Source organism: Apodemus sylvaticus, chromosome X (assembly GCF_947179515.1).
Source record: "Apodemus sylvaticus chromosome X, mApoSyl1.1, whole genome shotgun sequence".
In the NCBI taxonomy this organism is placed as follows: domain Eukaryota; kingdom Metazoa; phylum Chordata; class Mammalia; order Rodentia; family Muridae; genus Apodemus; species Apodemus sylvaticus.
Genome location: NC_067495.1, coordinates 63,868,151 through 63,888,768, shown reverse-complemented (window position 1 = coordinate 63,888,768; position 20,618 = coordinate 63,868,151). Strand labels below are relative to the sequence as shown.

Sequence of the window (20,618 nt, the reverse complement as noted above, 5' to 3'; positions counted from 1 at the left end):
TCTTCAGATAGGGGTGTGACTTCTTGAGCCCCTCCCTTATCCAAGATGAGATTTTTGTCTGGCTTAATCTTGTTCCAGTCTTGTGCACACAGTCCCAGCTGCAGTGAACTCATGTGTACAACTGCATTGTCATTTCTGGCAAACTTTTGCTACTGATAGTTGCTCCCTCCAAGTCTTTGAGTCTATCCACTCTCTCTTTCAGATGATTCCTGAGCCTTAGGGTTGGTTGTGTGTGATAGAGATATCTCATTTAGAGCTTAGCAACTTCTAGTCTTTTATTGTTTGCATATTGCAAATTTGTGGATGACTATATTAATCACTATCTACTGTAAAAAAATAGCTTCTTTGATAAGGGTTGAGAGATACACAAATGTATGAGTATAAAAATAATTGAGGGAGCATTTTGTTACTATGCTGTAGAGTAGACTTACTGGACTTTTGCTAGCCTGAGGTATCTGGAGGAGGTATTCATCATTGGTGAGAATGCCAACTGGTGTAGCCCACTATGAAATCCAATGTAGCAGTTTCTCAAAAAGCTATAAATCAAACTACCATATGACCCAGCTATATTACTCTTTGGTGTAGAGCCAAAGGACTCTATATTCTGCTACAGAAATACTTACACATCCTTAATCTTACTTTACTCATACATTGCTTCTCTGTTTATAATAACTGGGAAATATAAACAATCCATTGATGGATGAATGGCTAGTGAAAATGTGCTTTATATACACCATTGACTATTATTCCATTATAAATAAAATTCCATTATGAAATTCACAAGAAATAATCCTAAGTGAGATAACTCAGACCCAGAAAGATAAAAACCACATGTTCTCTCTCATATGTGGTTGCCAGTTTTGAATCTTTAGCTATGCATTTAAATTAAAGTAGCCAGAGAGAGCAGAAAACCAGAAAGGAGTCACAAGGGATAGAATGAAAGTACTGTGGAGGGGGGAAAAGAAAGTAATAGAACAGGAAGGGTTAAATGGGGTATACGGAAGAGCAGAGTAGAGGAGGGAGCATGGTGAAGAATAACTATTTAAAGACTTGAAAACACTGTATACTGCAAAAGCTTCCTGAAATCTGCACAGATATGGGGTCTAAATGGAGTTAATAAGTATTTCTTGAATGATTGCTAAACATAAATTAACAAAAGGCTAAAAAAAAAAACATAGCTACATTTTTTACTGTGATCAAGAAACAGTTAAACCAGTTTATTCTTTCACTTCCGACTTCCCTCATGCTAGGATGGAGTTAAGTATTTCCTACCTCTTTCTTTTCTACAATGCTCCTGGAGCTTCTGTCATCTTTCCCCCTCCATGCCTGCTCTAATAATAGGCTCACTATTGAACAGACTGCTTCTTCTTGGCATTCAGGAAGCAGGCTCTGTGCATATGGTCAATTGATTCGTTTTTAATGCACCTATTATTATGAATTGCCTTCTGGCTTGAACTGAAACCAAACAATGCCCAGTATCTTTTCTCTTCCATGCTTCCACTTTGGCCATCAGAAGGTGTCAACATTCAAATTCATTTCCCAGTAATGTGGGTTCCCATCAATACCCACCTTGAATATGGACAATGAAACCAAAGTCTTCTCTGCCTTTGGATGTTTTATTGTTGTTGTTACTGACACTACTAGAGCTCCTTTCCACGATCAATTCTCCTTGGCTATTAGAGCCAAGGTAATGCTGCATAATCAGAAGTCTTAAGTTACCCTCATAAAGATGAATAAGGCAGAGTGAAGGAGGGGGAGGCCGTTTTGAGCATACTCTCAATGCACCATCCATTTTCAAGTAGTAAAATGACTTGGACATAGGGCACAGGGATAATGAGATTACCCACTGAGTTCCATTTTAGCAGCAAAACTATGTTAAATAGGAAACACTTAAGGCGAGGGAGTGTCTTTTACATAAAATAGAAAACTTGAGCAATAGAAGGGTCTTTCAGAGGCTCTTTAGTCCAAGGACTACTAAGCGTCCGCCTGCATGCCCATGACAGTCTGACATTCTGGGCCTACTGATTCATGAGAAAAAAATTGTTGCCAATTGGCTTCTTTTAGGATAGATTTTCCCACTTAAAGACTATGTTCTTTGTACATTTTTATAGTCTCGTGTTAAAATGTTATTTCACTAATGCCATGCTAACGATGATATACATTTCCATGTGACATTTAAAATTGACATTATGTTGGGGTCACAGACACTGGAGAGAAACTTTACTAGTCCTTAAGGTCCAAATATTAGGGAACCATTGTTTTAGCTCAATGTTTTCCATATCAGGTGGTAAATCGCTATTACTAGAAGCCTTGATTAAAAACTATGTGTTTTAGGCTCTACTTCTAGATATTATGTTCAGAAGTTATTGACTGCAGGGAACCAATGAGTCAATATTTTACCAAACCCTCTAAGTGATTCTAATGTGCCTCTGAGTTGGGAAAATATCACTCTGTTTTTCTCTCTCTTACAAGGAACAAAAGCCATAACTATTTGGAATGATTCCACTTCAGGCTTGAATCTCAAGTACAGAAGGAAAATGTGTTGTCTTACTTAGAATAACAGTTAAAACCTTCACAGAGGCTTTTCCACAGTCCAAAGCTACACAAGTCAAATAAAGAGTTACAGGGCTTCTTGGCTACTTACTCCTGGGCCTGGCAAAACTGAAGATTCTACACAGAGTAAATATCCTTTAAAGATGTGTTACCTGCTGTGGCTGGAGAGATAATTCAGTGTTTAGGAGCATTAGCTGTTCTTCCAGAGGTTCTGAGTTTAATTCTCAGCAACTACATGGTGGCTTAAAACCATCTATAATGGGATTTAATGATACCCTCTTCTGTCGTGCAGGCATACATGCAAATAGAATAATGTATTTATATATGCACATAAAATGCATACATAAATAAATCTTTTATAAAAATCTGTCACCCCTAATGTCTGTTGACCAAGACCAATTTAGATATTTATGGAGAAAATCACATACATTCGATGCCTGTTTTCCATAGCTCTAATTAGTCCAACCTACTTTCTATACTATTTTTTTCTCCAGGATGCAACTAGGATGTGTCTCTGGCTCAAGAAATCTTCACTGGCACTCTTGGGTTAACTTTCTATTATCTATGACAAAATATTTGAGGATAGTCAACTTTTAAGGAAGGAAGGAAGGGTTGTTTCAGCCACTGTTTCAGAGATTTTAGTTCATCATCATATGATGTCACCACCTTCGGGCCTGTGTCATTATAGTAGAAAGTATAGTATAGTAGGAAGCACATAGCTAAGAAGATGCTTGCTTCACTCTTGGCAGCCAGGAAGCAGAAAGACAGGAAGGGAAGAGCAGCGGTGGTCTCAATATTCACCTTGAGGGCATGCTCCCAGTGACTTAACTTTCTACCACAAGGCACCACCTCACCAAGGTTCCACTACCTCACAGCACCGCCACAAGCTGGCAACAAGGCCTTTAATGCACTGGCTTTTAGAAGACACTTATTGAAATCATAGCACTTGCATATACCAAATAAAGCTTTTAACTCTCAGCACTCCATTTACTAAGTCTGTGAAGTAGATAAAAGTGTATATTGTAGATAAGGAAACGAATTGCCTAAGATCACACTAGCTGCAATGAAATAACCACCAGTAGAACCCAGGTCTCCACAACAGTACTCTAGCCATCAAAAAGCACCTGTACCTTCAAAAGAGGGGAGGACCGCGGTATGCACTGTATGTGTTACTAGAATGATGGGTTACATAACCCTGTCTCCTGGGTGGGGCACATACTTTGAAATTCACACAAATGGGCAAAGATACCTGTTCTACCTCTTACTGGCTTTGCAAACTTAACAGACTTAACCTCTTGGGTCTTGGTTCCTCGTTGCTGTGAATATTATATGACATCATGTATGGAGAGCACCTAGCATGGTGCTAGGCTTACAGGAGAGCCTAGATGAGTGTGGCCACGCCTCCACTCTCTGCATCCCCATTCCTGTGATCTAAAAACGGATTCAAACCAAAAGGGAAATAGAATTTAGATAGTTGGACTCAAAATGAGGTACAGAACTTTATGATTTACTCAGTTCTGGGACTGGGAAAAAAAAAAACCTCTTTTGAGGGTCTCAGTCAGGTTCTTTGGGAGTGGATACCAAGTCTAGAGCTGGCAGTGTGAACGACGACGGGTCCCCTGGCTGGAAAGCAAACCTTCAGCCTCAGTACTCAGCATGTTGATGATTTCTCATTCCTCGTGGCTGAAACACTGTGGAGTTTTTATTAAAATGCAAGTGTTCCCTGGGAGAAGCATCATACATAGTAAGTTTTTGGCCTGATTAACTTTCACGTTCCTCTTTCTATGAGTAGATTCTTTCTGGGTCTCTGCATATCGGGGTCAGGGTGGGCTCTGAAGCAGGAAACCACCTCCAAGCCAGCTGTTAAAAACCCCACTCAATATCAAGGCCCATGTTGTACATAACTTTGCCCAGAACCCTGCCATTGCTTTCCCCATCTCAGCAAGAAGTTCCAATGTTAGATCATAAGGAGCTGCTGGCTTTTCTATGTGAACACTTGCCTTAAATTTTACCTTTTACCTGCCTTCCTCTATGACCTTAAAGTACTAAATGGCTAATCTGAGTTGTGATTCAGTTTGGAGGCCACAAGAAGCAAGTGATAAAATTTGCTACCTGTCAATAACAGACCCACACTACTCATTTGCACAATGCCTACTTTTGTGGACTGGCGTGACCCTGTGATCTGTGAATCTGGCTGATTCTTTTCATGGAACCACAAACCATAGGACATCCCTATCCTGCCTGCCACCCAACTGTACCTGTTCTCGGGTGCTTAAAGACTGTGTTCATTGGCATCAGATGGAGCCCAGGCGCCTTGAGCTGGGTTTCCAGCCAGCAGTGTCACCTAGCTAAAAGGTTAATCAGATCTGAGGTAAAATGGGACTGGTGTTCACCCTCTTTGCTAGTGCAAGCACAGACCCTTAGGGGAGGCAGAGTAGCTTGGAATCACCAAGCAGGTGAGAGTTGACATGGTACATCGTGGCTCACCAGCAAGGCAGAGAGTCCCCTTCCCATCAGTTCCCAGGCACTCCGTTGAGAACAAACTTTCCATTACTGAGTCTTGGACATTCAGTGGGACTCTGAGGTTAGTGCCTGAAATGTAGGTGTAAGAGAGAGGTGGGTGGTAGAAAGATACCTCTCTACACTCGAAAAGCAGAGATCCAGGCCCAAGGGTCCAGCCTGACCAGGAAGGACATCGGGAGCTGGGCTGCCCTTGACCAAACTGGCAGCTAGATCTGGACCCCATTTCTTGCTCTCTGGAACAGAGAGCCAAGCGTAACCTGAACTGTGCTCTGCGTCCCACCGGAGCCTGGGCCTGGCCCCCTCTGGTGCCTTCGTGCCTCCCTTCTTTCCTGGCCCGGCCCCTGGCCCAGAGTCTGCCCTGGCCAAGCCTAGACCCGGCCCTCTGTGGCTCCTCTGGGCTCCAGGTTGGCGCAAACAAAGCCCTGATTGACTGCCCGGAGGGGCGGGCCCCGCTGCGCCTCCTCCCCTCAGTCCCGCCAGGGATTTGCCGGGAAGCGCGGGGGTAGGGGAGACTCTGAGGGGTGCGCGGATCTGTGGGGGGGGGTCTTAGTTCCAGGCTTGAGAAGATTGTGCCCACCCTCTGTCCGAAGCCCAAGCTGTATCCTCTAGGTCACCCGTCTGGAGTCCAAGTGGGAACACAGGGACTCCCGAAGATAGGGTGGGGTCTGTCACGGACCAGCTCTGTCTAGAGGTTCCCAGGACCAATCTAGCTGCAAGTTGCTTGAAAGCCAAGAGGGAGTGGACTCAAGGAACAGGCAGGGTCTTCCTTGGAGGCTAGATGTTGATCTGTGTGGGTTCTGGGACCTGCGAGGAGGAGAAGGGAGGGTAACAGGGTAGTTTCTGCTCCCTTTGCCAATTTAATTCGTCTTCCAAGCATCTGAACAAGAATAGGAGTCAATAATTTGAAAAGGGAGTTTGGGGCGGCAGCAGCGGCTAGAGTAGGTAGGCGAGTAAGAGGAGGAAGGGCTGGGGAGAAGAGAGAGGTTGTAGCGGCTGCCTGTTGAGGAAGAGGTGGGAGGGAGGAGGAGGGGGAGGAGAGAGAGATGACGTGGGGAGACGAGGAGGGGGGTTGGACGGGGGAGGAGAAGGAGAGGGCTCGAGGGACCGTCTGTCGCGGGACAGGCTGGCCAGCTCGGGCGCTGGGAGGAGGAGGCAGGGGCTGAGGCAGCGGCAGCCGCAGTGCTCGGAGCGGCGGCAGGAGCAGTAGCAGCAGAAACAAGTACCAGCCAGACAACAGCTCCTCCAGCTCCCTCCGGCAAGCCACAGTCAGTCCCCTAGTCGCGATGGCGCTGCCAAGCCCGGCGAGCGAGGAAGCTGAGGGGCCCTGTCAGGAGGCAAACCAGGAATATCAGGAGCCGGTGTGTAGTCCTGTGCCCGAGCCGGAGCCAGAGCCCGAGCCCGAACCGGAGCCTGAGCCCGAGCCCGTGCCAGTGCCAGTGCCCCCGCCCGAGCCTCAGCCCGAGCCCGAGCCCCAGCCCCTACCCGACCCTGCACCCCTGCCGGAGCTGGGCTTCGAGGCTGAGCCAGTGCAAGAACCCGAGTCCACGCCCACTGTGGAGACCCGAGGCACCGCGCGTGGCTTCCAGCCTCCCGAAGGTGGCTTCGGCTGGATAGTGGTGTTTGCAGCCACCTGGTGCAACGGCTCCATCTTCGGCATCCATAACTCTGTCGGTATCCTCTACTCCATGCTACTAGAGGAGGAAAAAGAGAAAAATCGTCAAGTGGAGTTCCAAGCAGGTGAGTGGCCCCACGTGTCCCCACCTGGCATTGTGGGCAGGGGCGTCTGCCCCCGCCGTCATCTCCATACCTCTTGGTCTAAGGCGCCCTTTCAAAGTGCCTTTCTCACTCCTTCTTGCCTGTGTCCTGCTAGGGCATGGGTTGCCGGGCTCAGGGCAGCCTGGGCGATGGAGACCTAGGCTGAAGCGGTCCCAGGGGTGAGAACTGGGGCATTCATTGGTTACAGGCAAGCAATGAACTTTTTGCCCTGGGACAAATCCAGACTCACCTTTTAGATTGTTTAAAGTACTTTGCCCTGTGTGTGCTGGGGAAAATATCTGGAGGATTTAGGGGGCGGGGGCGGGAAGCGAAGTCGTGCAGACAGGACTGTAGGAAGGTTGGAGGGCTCCAAGAGATGCACGAACAACGGTTCCCGCAGCAGCCCCTGTTCCTTTCGGGGGGACCAGAGCAGCTTTCCCACTTCAGGAATCCTGATGACTCTTCGCTCAGAGTCAACACATGGCAGGCGTGTGTGTCGGCAGGAGAGAAAGGGAGGAGTAGGGGGGGCGGGGGTGTGCGCGTCTCTGCCTGTTGTGGGTACGGCCCAGTCAAGCAGTACTGTCGCTTGCCGCTCCCGGGGAGCAAGCGGCTCCCTGTGCACTGGAAGCCGAGCCTTGCAGGGAGGCGGGATTCAGAATGGGTCCTGCGACTCAGTCCGCACCTCAGCTGCGTGGCCTCCGGCGCTCCACACCTCTGTGATCCAAAGGGAGATTCTTTCTCCCCGAAGATAGAATGTGGACCCATCGCTCTAACTTTGGCTTGGGACTGACTTGGTCATCCCTAAGACTGGGCAGGGTTGGAGACATAGTCCTCACCTTACAGGCACTTGACTGTGTGCAGACTCCCTAGCACGGAGACCCTCCAGTGACCTCTGGAAACTCAGACTGTCCACTCTGCAGAAGAAGCCCCTCAGCTGTTCTGATGAGAGGTTTCTGGACCTAGCTGGGAGCTGGAGATCTCATTTCATGCAAATCTGGCTCCCTCTCTGAGCTGTTAGGATAGCTGGAAGTGTGCACACCATCTCCTCAAGTTCCCTACTTGGAAAAAAGTGGAAAACAGTGTTCCTCTAGAGTTCTAGGGGTCCTCTCTTGATAAGCCCCAAAAGAGGGCACTTTTGGATTATCTGAAATAGAAACCTTGAATTCTGCAATGCCCACTTGTGGATTACTTTTAGACATGCCCCTCCACAGCCTTCAGTCAAGGAGGCGTGTTGTTCGCAGTTTTGCTGGGCTGTCTGACAGAAGGGGCCTTGGGACTCTTGTGCCTCAGACCTTGTGACCCATTGGCCCTGCTACAATGTACAGGGCCCACTTGAGAAAATCTCGAGTGTACTCAGCGGCTGTAAATGGCAGTCCACAACAACCTAGTCTACACGGCACTGTAGTGGAGGCGTCCCTGGACGCCATGGGACAACTTCTGAGTGGAAGGCTGCTTCTCCACTCCGTGGGACCACCTTTTTCCTGCTTTGATGCAGATTAGGGGCTCTTGGGAAAGCAGCCAGGCTAGGCCCTCAGTATGTTGCCTTGGTTACTGGGGGTGGGGGTGGGGGGAACCTGCTGAGAGTTGCCTTGTGGTCGAAGGCAGGCTAGTGGCCTTCAGGGTCAGTGGCAAAGTTTAGGTTAACTGTAAAGGGAAGCAGTAGAAGCTGAGCCGAAATTAGGCCCCTGTATTTATGTGCTGTGATCAGGCCTAGCGCTGGGGCCTTAGGAGCATGCAGTAAAACTTGGAAAAACCACTATTTTACCAGGAAGAGGTTCACTGCTGGGGAACAGACTTCAAAGTAGGTGATCATAGGAGACTCAGGGGGAGGGCTGGCAGGGACTTTCCGGTCAATACCTCACAGTGCAGCTGGAGGGGGCGGTGGTGCTGTGGTCTTTGTAGAGGTGTGGCTAGTGTGTATGCCAACACAGACTAGGTCCACTGAGGAGCTGGAGTTACTGGCTTAAACTATGGAGAGTACAGGTCAGGAAGAGACAGAAAGGAATTTGGTATGTCCCAAGGGTCTAAGAATACTTTGGCGCAGGTCCTTGTGGTATATCATGATTTCACTGGTTTTTTTTTTTGTTTGTTTTTTGTTTTGTTTTGTTTTTTTGATACTGAGCCTTTGCAGAATGTCTCGGTTTTTATTCTAGAAGTCAGTAACACCCTACTACATTCTTGTAAATATTTTACAGAAACATTTCATCCTCAGAATTACCTTTCTTGAGACCCTCAGATTTCTGAAGTTCCTGTTTATTGACTTGTCTTTTGGGGTAGGCTCTTGCCATGCAGCCTTGGGTGGCCTAGAATTTGCTAGGTGGCCTACAGTAGCTTTATACTTGTGATAGTCCTCGTGCTCAAATCCCCAAGTGCTAGGATTCTAAGCATGTGCCATCATACTTTGCCCAAGTCACAATTTAGATCTTGATATTCCAAACATCTTTGCCTGCATACAATTTCTCTAGTTTATTCAAAGTTTCATGGCCACCTATGTCACAGCCCTGGAATATCAAACAGATGGGAAAAACTTAGTATTTTGCGATTGACTTTATGAGGCAGCATTTGCCCAATAACCAGTCTGGGAGGACACTTAAGGAAGTTGGTACATTGTTTTTCTATTAATACAATGATGCTTACATTTTCTTGATGTCTTACATGACATTTATTCCTAACAATCTATTAATTTGTAGTTGGAGGTACTCTGCAACCCAAGTGGGTTTTTGTTAGACCTAACATTGTCTAGCCATGAAGGTATACATAATGGCTTATTGGGTCCAAGGTTCTGCAGTAGTGAAAGTCCCAGAGAAAAGTAATTTTGATGTCTATGAGACAATCCCAAACAGGGGCCCTCTGGCACAGGTCAAGGGACAGATAGAAGGAAAGTAGAGTTTGGGCTGTCCTAGAGCAGGTAATATACAATCTTTGTGAATCCTGTGGCTTTGAGGTTCTGGTGCGTCTCCAGGTATATATTTAGTGTCCTTTCCTCAGCTCATTTAAGAGAAGCCAACTCTCTCTAGGAGCTCGGTCTGGGAGGACTGACAGGCAAAGGGTTTTTGAGAGTGAAACAAATAACTGAGGTCTAGGCTGGGGGTGGGAGTGGGGAGAGGGGGAAAGAACAGGAGAGAAGGGAGCATAGACTTTTGTAGGAGTCGTAGGACATTAAGAATCTCTCCAGCCCAGAAAAGGCATCGGATAGGACAGGAGGCAGCCAGACCATTTTGTGGGAGATAGAGACCAAGCATGGTTTCTTGGGACAACATATGACCCTTATGATGGGAAATAGGAGCAAGACTGGAGCAAACTGGCTGCTAGCCGTAGCTCACTCTCCAAACCTTAAGTAGAGACACGATTGAAGTTGAAGTTTAGCAGATAGGGGAGATTTAGCCAGAGTTGCTAACACTAGATCCAAACTAAAGTCTGTTTTAAAGTGCTTCAGAGTAAGCCCATTCACTACCTTGCTCTTTCAGCCTTGATTTCCAGTTTACCACTGAGCCCCACATGATGAGAGCTCCTTTGATTGGGGAGTTTAGAGGCACAGCCCTTGGAAATTCCTGAGGGAGGCAAGGCTAGGGCTCGCACTACTAAAGAAAGTGAATAATAGTAAGGAAGGTTCACTACTGGTACAAGGTGATGGCTTAGGCTGGTGAACTACCCTGGTGGAGAAAAGCTTTCTTGGCATGCGGAAGACTAATCTAGGCTTTAAAGTGACTAGGGGCCCGGAAGCAAGCCAGCTGTCTTTTGCCTCATTGTAGTGTTTTTAACTACTTGCTTCAGTGTCTCATTGGGTGTACTAGTAAATTGTTGACTTTGAGATTGAGGTATCTTTTGAGTAAACATCTGTCAATCCCCTGACTTTGGCTGAAGGCTTTTGCCTGGGGTCCAGCAGAGTAAGATCATGTTGGTATTTTAGGCCACAGGACCAATGGCTAGGCATCTTTCAAATCATTCCTCTGCCTCCTCCCCAAGCAAAGTGGGTGGGTCCCAATCTGTCCCACTTTGGGGCCTGCTACAAAGAAGGAAGATGAGAGGCTGGGGCACTGGAAAACCAAACAAGAAAATGCTTGTTGGAGAGGATAGCTGGGTACGCCTGGAGCCTTGTCTCACTGTCCAGTGCCCTCAAGTGCTCATTGTAAACAACTCCTCTTCCCCCTTGTCTAGTGGTATTGGCAAGTGAAACTTACTCTAAATCTAAGAGTGACACCTCAGGCCAAATCTGAACATGCCCCCTAAACTGATGATCTCAATGATAGCAGCTAGGAGTTGCAAAACCTGTGATCCCAACTTGCTCTGTACCTCAATTATCTATCTATAAAACAAGAAAGAAAACTATGTGAATTTTCTAACCCAACATCATATCTTTCCAGAGTTGGATGATAGCTCATTCTTTAGTACTCACCTAGCATAAATTTTGACATGCAAACAAAAACTTGTTAAGTTTCCTGAAGGGGCAGTTTGGGGACTACATTAGGAAAGTGAAGAAAACCACGTGGACACCATTTTTCTACTTTATTGATTTGTTTGATTTTTTTCTAAAGACTATGGGGCTTTAAAATTTGTGTACCTTTAAAAATACCAGCTCCATTTTGCTCCGTATGTAAGAGCAACTCTGAGCCTACACATATTTTTCCCACAATGTTCTGCTCTCCAGAGAACTGGATTTTTGAAAAGAACTCTCAACTTGGCGTGCTGCTAGTCTGTATGATGCTCTTTCCCAGGATTCAAATCTGTTCCTCAAAAGTATTAAACTGAAAGCTCTTCCTCGCGCCTCAGCTTGGACCCCTCTCTTTAAGAAAAAAAAATCTAGATTTACTTTTATTATTTTTATGTGTAAGTATTTTGCCTGCGTGTACATCTGTACATCACATGTGTGCCTGGTGCCCCAGGAGGCGATGAGCTTCCATGTGGGTGCTACAAACAGAGTTTGGGCCCTTTGCAACAAGAAGTGCTTTTAACCACAGAGCCAACTCTCCAACCCCGGGCCCCTCTCATAAAATTTAATTTCCTACAGCTTGCTCTCATTTCTCATAAAAGCATGGTCAGTGTGACCTTTGTTTTTTGTTACTTCAGGCTAGAAGTGGAAACCAAGATATCCAAATGTGATACAGAGCCTTCAGGTTGGAGGGCTTCAGACAGGGAATCTTTGTAGCTGGCTTGGGTGTTCTCAGAGAGCTTGGAGAAGGCTGAGGTGTGTGCCTGGCACCCCTGGTCAACTTTGGCTTTGCTCTCAGTTTGGCTGAGAGTGCCTAATGAGGCACCAAGCATGGAGTGCTTTCCTTTTACACAGGATTTTTATTTTCCTTGTCACTTGGCAATATTTTTGAGAAAAATAAGCAAGCAGCTAGACCATCAATATTTGCAGGAGTATGTAAGAGATGCTGTATCCACCTTTTGAGAAGTCCAGTTTCTCAGGAGAGTGCCCTGCTCCTCCCAACAACCAAATGCCATGGGGTTTGTTTTATTGAGTGTTAAAAAGAATTTGTTTGTTTGTTTTAGATTGTGTTCATGATGGAGTGTGATTTCTTACTTGGGATTGGGTGTGTAAACCCTAGAGAAAAGGACTTGTTTGGTTTACATGTTAGTTTGTTTGATTGATTATCTTTTGAGACAAGAACTCACTACTTAAAACAAGCTGCCCTCAAACTTGTAGTGATCCTCCTGCCTATACCTCCTGACTACTCAGATTACAAGCGTGCACAACCACATGTGGCAGCAAGGCCTTGTTCTTAAAACACGCATGTGTATGTGCACATGTATACCATCATTCATGTGTTGTAAATATTACATCGAAAAGAAGTCTTCCCCTATCTTTCTACAGAGTTAATGTGACAGAGATACAAAGTATCCAGCCTAGAAAACTTGCTAGGTCAAGAGGATGGAGAGAATGATCAGCCTGGCTGGGTCATATTTCTTGGTTCAGACCCAGTTATGAGACTAGGAAACATTTATCACAAATTCAACTCTATATCACATTTCTCCCTATTCTGCATGCTACCTAGTATTCAAATGTTGCTGAGAAGGGAGCTGTGGTCATTGCAGACATCTCTGGCTTCAGTGGTATTAAAGGACCTGCTCTGAAGACAGGTGAATTGCCTGCTTATATGAAAGAACTCAGCATCTACTTGTGGGTGGAGAATGTGGCATGGAACCTCTTCGTCAGAGCAGTCTTGTCCTTCTCTGTTCTCTACTTTCATGTTTGTAGACTTAATAAGAAAAAAATGCAAGATCGGCTATCCCTGCCACTCTGGCTCGGCTCCCCTCACTTCTCATTGTGTCTTTTTATCACATTTGCTAGATCTACCATCTTCCTTCCTCCCCGCATTGTTCTTCCTCCTCTCTTGCTGTCCACTTCTCGGTTCGGAAAGCAATTATTTAAGGTGTCACACAAGCTCAACTCCATCTGTACTCTCAAGATCACACATCACACACACACACACACACATGCACACACGCACGCACGCGTGCATGTGTGTGTACCAAGTCCTCTCTTTCTTCTTTTCTCCCTTTTCTTGTTTTCCACTCAAGTGGAAGGTGACTCAAGGGTATAGAAACCACCTCTAGAGTTTTGTAGTAGAATAGCTAGCTGTTCTGCAACCTGTTTGGCCATTCCCATACCTTCTCTTTTCACAGCCCTAAGCACCCAGCCCAAGAGGTATTGTTATGGCTAAGTCTTAATAAAAATCAAGACATCTTCTCGCTTTTGCTTTAAATCTTCAACATTATTGTTGTTCATCTCCTAGGCCCCCAGAACTCCAGACTGGGTTTAGCTTCTGGGTTCTGGTTCATACTAAGTTAAGCTCTTACCATCTCTCTTTTTGCCAGCAAAAGATGCACAGTTGGCTGTAGGGAGATCAGAGAAGAAAGGAAACAGATACTCAAACCTTCAAGAATAAAAAGGGGGGGAAAGCTTAAGGAGGGCAGAGAGAGGAAAGGGCAGTTTCTGGGTTAGTGGCTTTCCTGTTTCTATGAGCCTGGGCAGAAACAAGGAAAGTGGATGTTGCTAGATAACCAGTCCCCACATAGGTTCTTTGCCTACCTTATCCTGAAGATCTACCCACCTACCATTTTACCCAAGCTGTAATGCTATGTACACGCACCCTGTACATCAGACCTGTGTGTTTGTGTATATAGTGGGATAGATAATGTCTAGCTGGCCTATTGGTAGAGTTCCTTCAAACATGGTGTCTATGAGATTGAGGTCGTGGTTTTAGCCACTTGTTCAGGTTACCAAACCCACAAACAAAAAGCTTCTGTTGATGGTCCTTGTCTCACATACAGGTATGAGAGAATTGGATAGAAGACTGGAGATAACTCCGTGCCAGCCCTCTTGCCACTGGGTTGATGGAGGTTGGGAGGGCAGTATGGAGCATAAAACCTATTGTAGCTGCCTCTGCTGCATTCCACAGTGGGATTTCTTTGTCCTTTAGCTCCATACTTCTGCTGAGCACCCTAATAATAGTAGAAGCATAGTTGTGATAAACTACATTTACTCAACAGCAATTAGTTTTATGGGAAGTACCATCCTGAACACTTTTAAGTACCCATTTGTTTTAAATCTCAACAGTCTAATCATAGAGATACTACTATTTTCTCCATTTTGTCAATAAATTAAGGCACAAAAATATCATGTTCAGGTTTATGTGGCAAAAGCCAGGATTTGGATCTCAACAGTCTAAGACCAGATCTCCTGCTTTTTGACCCTGACTTAACACAGCGCAGGTGTGGGAGCAGCTGCCTTGGGACAGTACTTTGGATTTCTCTCCTTCCTGCATCTTTTTGGCATCCTTGTGAGAAAAGGAGATGGGGTTTAGTAGAAAAAGGTTGGGCAGTCTTGTTATACAGGACATCATCTTCTTACTTACACATCTCACTGTACCCAGTGTGTGTGTGTGTGTGCAAAGAATCATAATTCTTAAAGTTCAAAAAGTGTTAGACAATTTGTTACCTCTTTGTTCTTTAGTCCTGAACAAATCACATAACCTTTCTAGGATGCAGCAGTCCTGCGTACAAAGGCCACAAAGTTGTCCTCAGCAAGCAGTATTTAATTTGACAGCTTTGTCAGGATGGGACATGACTGTGTGTTTCTAAAAGGTCTTTGTAAATTATTGTTATTGTTGTTGTTATGCTGATTCTTGCTCAGGCCCTAGAAACAAAGTCACTGTGCTATTGTCTAAATGTGTCTCTAACTATCTCTTCCTGCCCTCTCACTTTCCACTCCATCTCTTCACCATCTCCTCTCTGGATTCATCTGCAGTTTGGTCTGATGTCCTAAAGCTAAAGACTGGACTGGTTGTGTTTTCTTTGTTCCTCAGCCCTAGGAGAGCCCAAGCAGAGGAGGGACCAGATCCCAGGTCATATACATTCAAGGAAACAAGGCATGTGGAAATATTTACAGCACTTGGCAAGAGCTCACAAACCTCAGTCTATCAACAGCTGAATATTTCAGTAGGAATTGCTAGGGCTGGGGGGCAGATGGTGGATGCAGTTAGGGTGTCACTTCCTCCAGAGAGTCTGTCACAGAGTCTTGCTCTCTTGCAGATAGTAAGGAAGAAGGAAAGGGATATTTAGGGTCAGAAGTTCTGAGCCAGGGGACATTAAGTTTATAAGGAGACTTGTTCCTTTGTATTCAGCTCTAGAATAGGCCAGTTTCCTTGTGTTTTAAACAGGATAGCCCCAGAGAACTGAGGTCACAAAGAAGGACTGCAGGAGTAGTTTCAAGCATTCATTTCAGTGGCCACTTAGAAAGCCTCCATTAAGGCCAGTTAGTTGTCTGAGGAAATGGCCTTATTTTGTTGCTGTGAGTCAAGGGCCTTGCTCTATAGCCCAGGCTGTCCTCCTGCCTCAGCTATCAAGTGTTGGGATTATAAGCATATGCCACCATGCCTGATACATGTTTTTTCATTGCTTGTAACAAAATGTAAACCATAAGCCCTTCTTTACGACGAGGCTTTTAAATACACCACAAGTAAACATCCTGATTTTTAGCTATTCAAATATTTGAACTAAAGGCCTAAAGTTATAGGTCGATGGCAGAGCATTTGCCTAGGATATACAAAGGTCCTGGGGGGTCTGTTCCCAATCTGCCCCCAACTAAGAGATTGAAGTAAATATGGAAAGACAGAGAGAGACTGAGATTCCCATCCTACAGGTCTATAATTGAGCTATGTGCAGAAAGGGGTGTCCTTAACTAAACCATTTGTAGTGGAGGTTGCTTTGAAAGGGGGTTAAGAAATGAGTGGAGGTGGTAAGTTGCTGGCGTGCTCCACACTTCTCTGTTCAATCACTGGCGTTATGCTTCCCTGCTTATCCCGAACTTTTCCCAAGTCCATCCTCAAGTGTTACTTTGTGGAAATACATGGAGATAAAATTCAAAATGTACAGTGTTGAAAATTCTCTCTCTCTCTCTCTCTCTCTCTCTCTCTCTCTCTCTCTCTCTCTCTCTCTCTCTCTCTCTCCCCTCTCCTGTCCTCATTTCTCCCCAAGTATACAAGCACTTTCTAGGGTATCCTTCCAGAAATATTCTATTTCTTGCTATCATTCAAATGCATAGCCTACCTTTGAAGTGCAAATGACGGAACGTAACCCACATTATCTTCTAACTTGCCTTCAAGCTTCAAAGTATCATGGGTATTAGTTAGACATTAAGCCCATAAAGCAAGCCCTCATTCTTTGCTGCAGACACATCACGTTTTCAAATGGGTATATCATAAATTATTTAATCAGCTGTCTTCAATATTTTCCTGTGGGCCTTAGGATGAAGCAGCACTAGATGGAGATGCCTTGTCATATGGTCCATGGACAAAGTTTTCAGTTTCTTGGAAATCGTATTAGTCTTCTAATATAAGAAATAACAAGGAAGTTAAATGAGACAACACACGTTCAGGATCTAACATACAGCTTGGCACCTATCTGATTAAGCATCTGATTAAGTGTGAGTTCTTTCCTGGCTCATGCACCTTTCCCATCCATTATCTCCCAATTGCATGAATGTGGGTTTAATCCAAGAAAGTAGGTCTTTACTGTGTGCTAGAAGGACCTCCAGATGAGCCAGAGGAGTGTCCCTTAAGTTTAAAATTTCTTTGAAAAAAATACAACATTCAAAATAACTATGGTTATTGCTACGTAGGAAAAATGTGTATTGTATTGAATTGAAAGTTGTTATCACTTTCTTGGGGTGATATGGGCAAAGAAAGAAGAATGTAGAATCATGAGAAACTTGCTGGTAGGCTTGGAACTCGACATAGGGTTTAAGTACATGGGAACTGGGCAAAAGTAACAGTATAGGAGTTGAGAATTAGACAATTTGTAACCAGGTATTGTGGTGCAGGCACTTGGAAAAAGAGGCAGGAGGATCAGGAGTTCAAAGTCAGATTGGCCTGCATAGTACTCGACAAAAACATTGACTCAAATAAAACAAAACGAAAAACCAGAACAAAAAAATTAGACTATTTGGTTGTGTCTCAGATTCTGTTGTTTTGTTGTTTTGTTTTGGGGTGGGTTTTCCCTCTCTGGGAATCCAGTGAGTCACTGTTCCCCATTAGGCCCTACACAGCAGGTGCAGTAGGGTGGGGAGGAAGGGTAGGAGAAGAAAAAATACTGAGGACATTTGGAGAGAAGGGCATGGGGCCGGGGGATCTGGGCATGAGGCCACAAAATGAGATGCTTGAAAGTGGCCTGTGTCACATCAGCCTGGGCCACACCACCTGCTTTTCTATGTCAGCAACCCAGACATTTTTTTCTAAGCATTCTGAGGCCAAGAAGAGCATAGTAGCAGAAGCTCTCAGCTTCTCAGTTTAGGTCCAGAGTGGTGTCCAGATCCTGTGAAGCCCAGGAGAAAGAAGCCTCTTGAGTTGCAACAGTCATTTCTTACTGGGTACATTGTAATTAACATCTCCATTTTTTAAATTCATGGAACAGTTAAAGGAAATTGTTTAAGGTCATCATATACCAGTGTCTTTGGTCACAATAAGTGCTACATTGACTGGATCTGGGAAATAAAAAGTTAATATGATTTTTAAGTTCCATCCTTCCAGCCTCAGGAACTACAGAGTGACAGGAGAGAACTGATTTCCTGTGAGTTATCCTTTGACATTCACACAAACTGTAACATAAGGGCACATGAACACACACGCACGCGCGCACACACACACACACACACACACGTAGATAGGTAGATAGATAGATAGATAGATAGATAGATAGATAGATAGATAGAAGATAGAGATGTGATAATTCTTAAAGAAAGAATAAAAGAGAATTATGTGTGTATGCATATGTGTATACTTGTGCAAGTAAGATTCCACCTCAAAGCACAGTTGGTATTTGTTAGCACCAATTATGACATACTGAGTTAACATCCTAGGAAATCTTTCCTGAATAATCTCCACTCTAAGACTGCTTTCCAGGAACTAAAGAAATGGTTCAGTGCTTAAGAGCACTTGTTACTCTTGCAGAAGATCTTGAGTTTGATTCCCAGCACCCACATGGTGACTCTGACTCACCTTCTGTAACTCTAGTTCTAGGACAGTAGCACTGGGTACACTCATGGTGCACAGATATATGTATAGGCAAAATACTAATACACGTAAAACAAAATCAATAAATCAAAAAATTTAAGATAGCTTTTTAGATACACACAAGGAGACCAGAGTGATTTTTATTATTTAAAAGAAGTTTGTGTTTTTATGTGTAAGGATTTTGTCATAGAGCCAGTTTGAATCAGCACTGATGTTCAGCCAAACTGTCTAGAGAAACACTTTTCATTAGCTGTTTGTCCATGTGCAAGGTATTTAACTTCTCTGTACTGCTATTTCCCTGTTTGTAAAAAGAAGATAACAAAATCACTTACAATATATGGTTGACATGACCTTATAAACTGTCTTATATAGTATCTGACACATTACAGGAGCTACATACATGTTTGCTGTTCTTGGCATCTATCTAATAATCTGTGGCTTGTGAATCTACATACTGGGGCCCAAAGGAGAAAATGTGATCCCAAGTTAGCCCAATTATAGTCAAGAATTGGGGGTTGGGTGCGTTGTTAAGATAACACATGGGCTCCTCTCATGTTGCCCAAGCCCAGGACTAGATTAGGACCTTCAGAGTCCCTAAGAACTATTAAATGCTGCGAGATGACAGAGTTCAATTGGTAAATATGTACCTTTCTTATTTGGATGTGGCCTTAACTTACTGACAGCAAAAATTATGCTCAATCCACATGTGGGGTCATCCCATACCAGTTATACTACTCCATACACTCCTCTCAAAGTTCAGCAAAGAATCATTAACTATGTGCGGTCTACACAGCTACACACAGCAATTCTCTACCCAAGCAGCTCCATACACAACAGGGAGCTCTGTATCCTGTTCCTACTGGCTTATCTTGCCAAGCCTCATGGACTCTTTGCTGGTTGGAACCTCCCACACAGTACTTGGAAGGATTATTATCTTCTGGGAGCAGGTGAGGACATCTACCTGGAAGTCTCAATAAAACAATCCTGGCAAGAAGCTCTAAATATTATCAAGTTAAAATCCTAGTGTAGAGTTGGGATGAGAAAGAAGAATGGTTAGGATTCTCTGCCTCTTGGTGATGAGTGGAACAAGAGTCTCCTAGCTCTGACTATTCCAGTGACTTCAAGTCAGTGACCTTAGAAACCTTGATGTCATTATCAGCTTCTACATTGCTCGTGCATCAGCAGGTTCTAACCACCCAAGTGGTGAACAATAAGACAATTATGTGCTTCAAGAACCAAAATGGCTTGGGAGCTTTTTTTTTCCCCTTGACCTACACTTTGCCCATGGGAAGAGGGACTCAAATTAAAAGTTCCATAGGCCTGCTAACTAAACAGATGGAGAGACATGATGTTATATGTAAGGGAGGTGCAGAGCCCTTCATTTGCCGTCTTCCCTGGGGATGGCACCACTCACATTCAGGCCTGTACTATCTGCCCTTTTCAGAAAGTGTCTCAAACATGGAAGGCTCAGGTGGAACCGGTCAGACCGGATGTTGTGAGCCTACGCCTTGTAGAAAGGGAAAGAGAGATACACACACAGCCATGGGAGAGAATAAGGAGGAAACAAATCTATTGTTCCAGCCTCTAATTTGAAAAAAAAATAAAAAATAAAAAAAAACAACCCTACCTATGGCTTCCAGGATATCACCAATGAGCACTGCTAAAGAATGCTGTGGCGCACCTATGCCCCATGAATGGACTTGGCTGGAACTCCAGACAGGAATAGAAACCTCAAGGCTACATTCCAGGCCATGGTTCAACAGAAGCTAGCACTGGCCTTGAGGCCCTCCTCTTTTTCATGGACTTAGTCTGAGCGTTGAAATCAAAGATGACTTGAGATGGGAGCTCACAATAAGGATCTCAAAGTTTAACTCCCCCTTGTCTCACTTCTCTACATTCTATGTGACCCAAGATTCAACATTAAGTAGACATTTTTAGAGCCCTAGCTCTACTGTCCACCTGATCCACAGTCTTGGCCAAGTGTGAACTTTCCTTTCCTTCTCTGCAGAAAAGAGGGCAGTAGAGGTTATAATCCCTACCTCTCAGCTGTGTGATAAAGTTCAAATAATAGAATCATTGTGATAATCCTTTGGAAACTACTTTGAATATTCCACATGAATTATTGTCATGGTTATATTAATAGGTGAATATGTAAATTTGCATATGTGGCCATGCCTGTATATATGGACTGAGATATTTACCCATTGTGTACGCATGTATAAGCAACTCCATATATGTAAGAAATTATACATACATATCTAATTTTAAGCCTGA

At 44.5% G+C, this 20,618-nt stretch overlaps 1 protein-coding gene across 1 annotated transcript in view; it reads left to right on the top strand.

Annotated features, from left to right (window-relative positions):
- The first annotated feature begins 6,183 nt into the window (after positions 1-6,183).
- Slc16a2 (solute carrier family 16 member 2) overlaps positions 6,184-20,618 on the top strand; it is a 124,340-nt gene continuing 109,905 nt past the window's right edge. Inside the window, exon 1 of the mRNA XM_052171342.1 lies at positions 6,184-6,813. Coding sequence (XP_052027302.1) covers positions 6,360-6,813 — 454 coding nt within the window. The 5' untranslated portion in view covers positions 6,184-6,359. The remainder of the gene's footprint in view (positions 6,814-20,618) is intronic.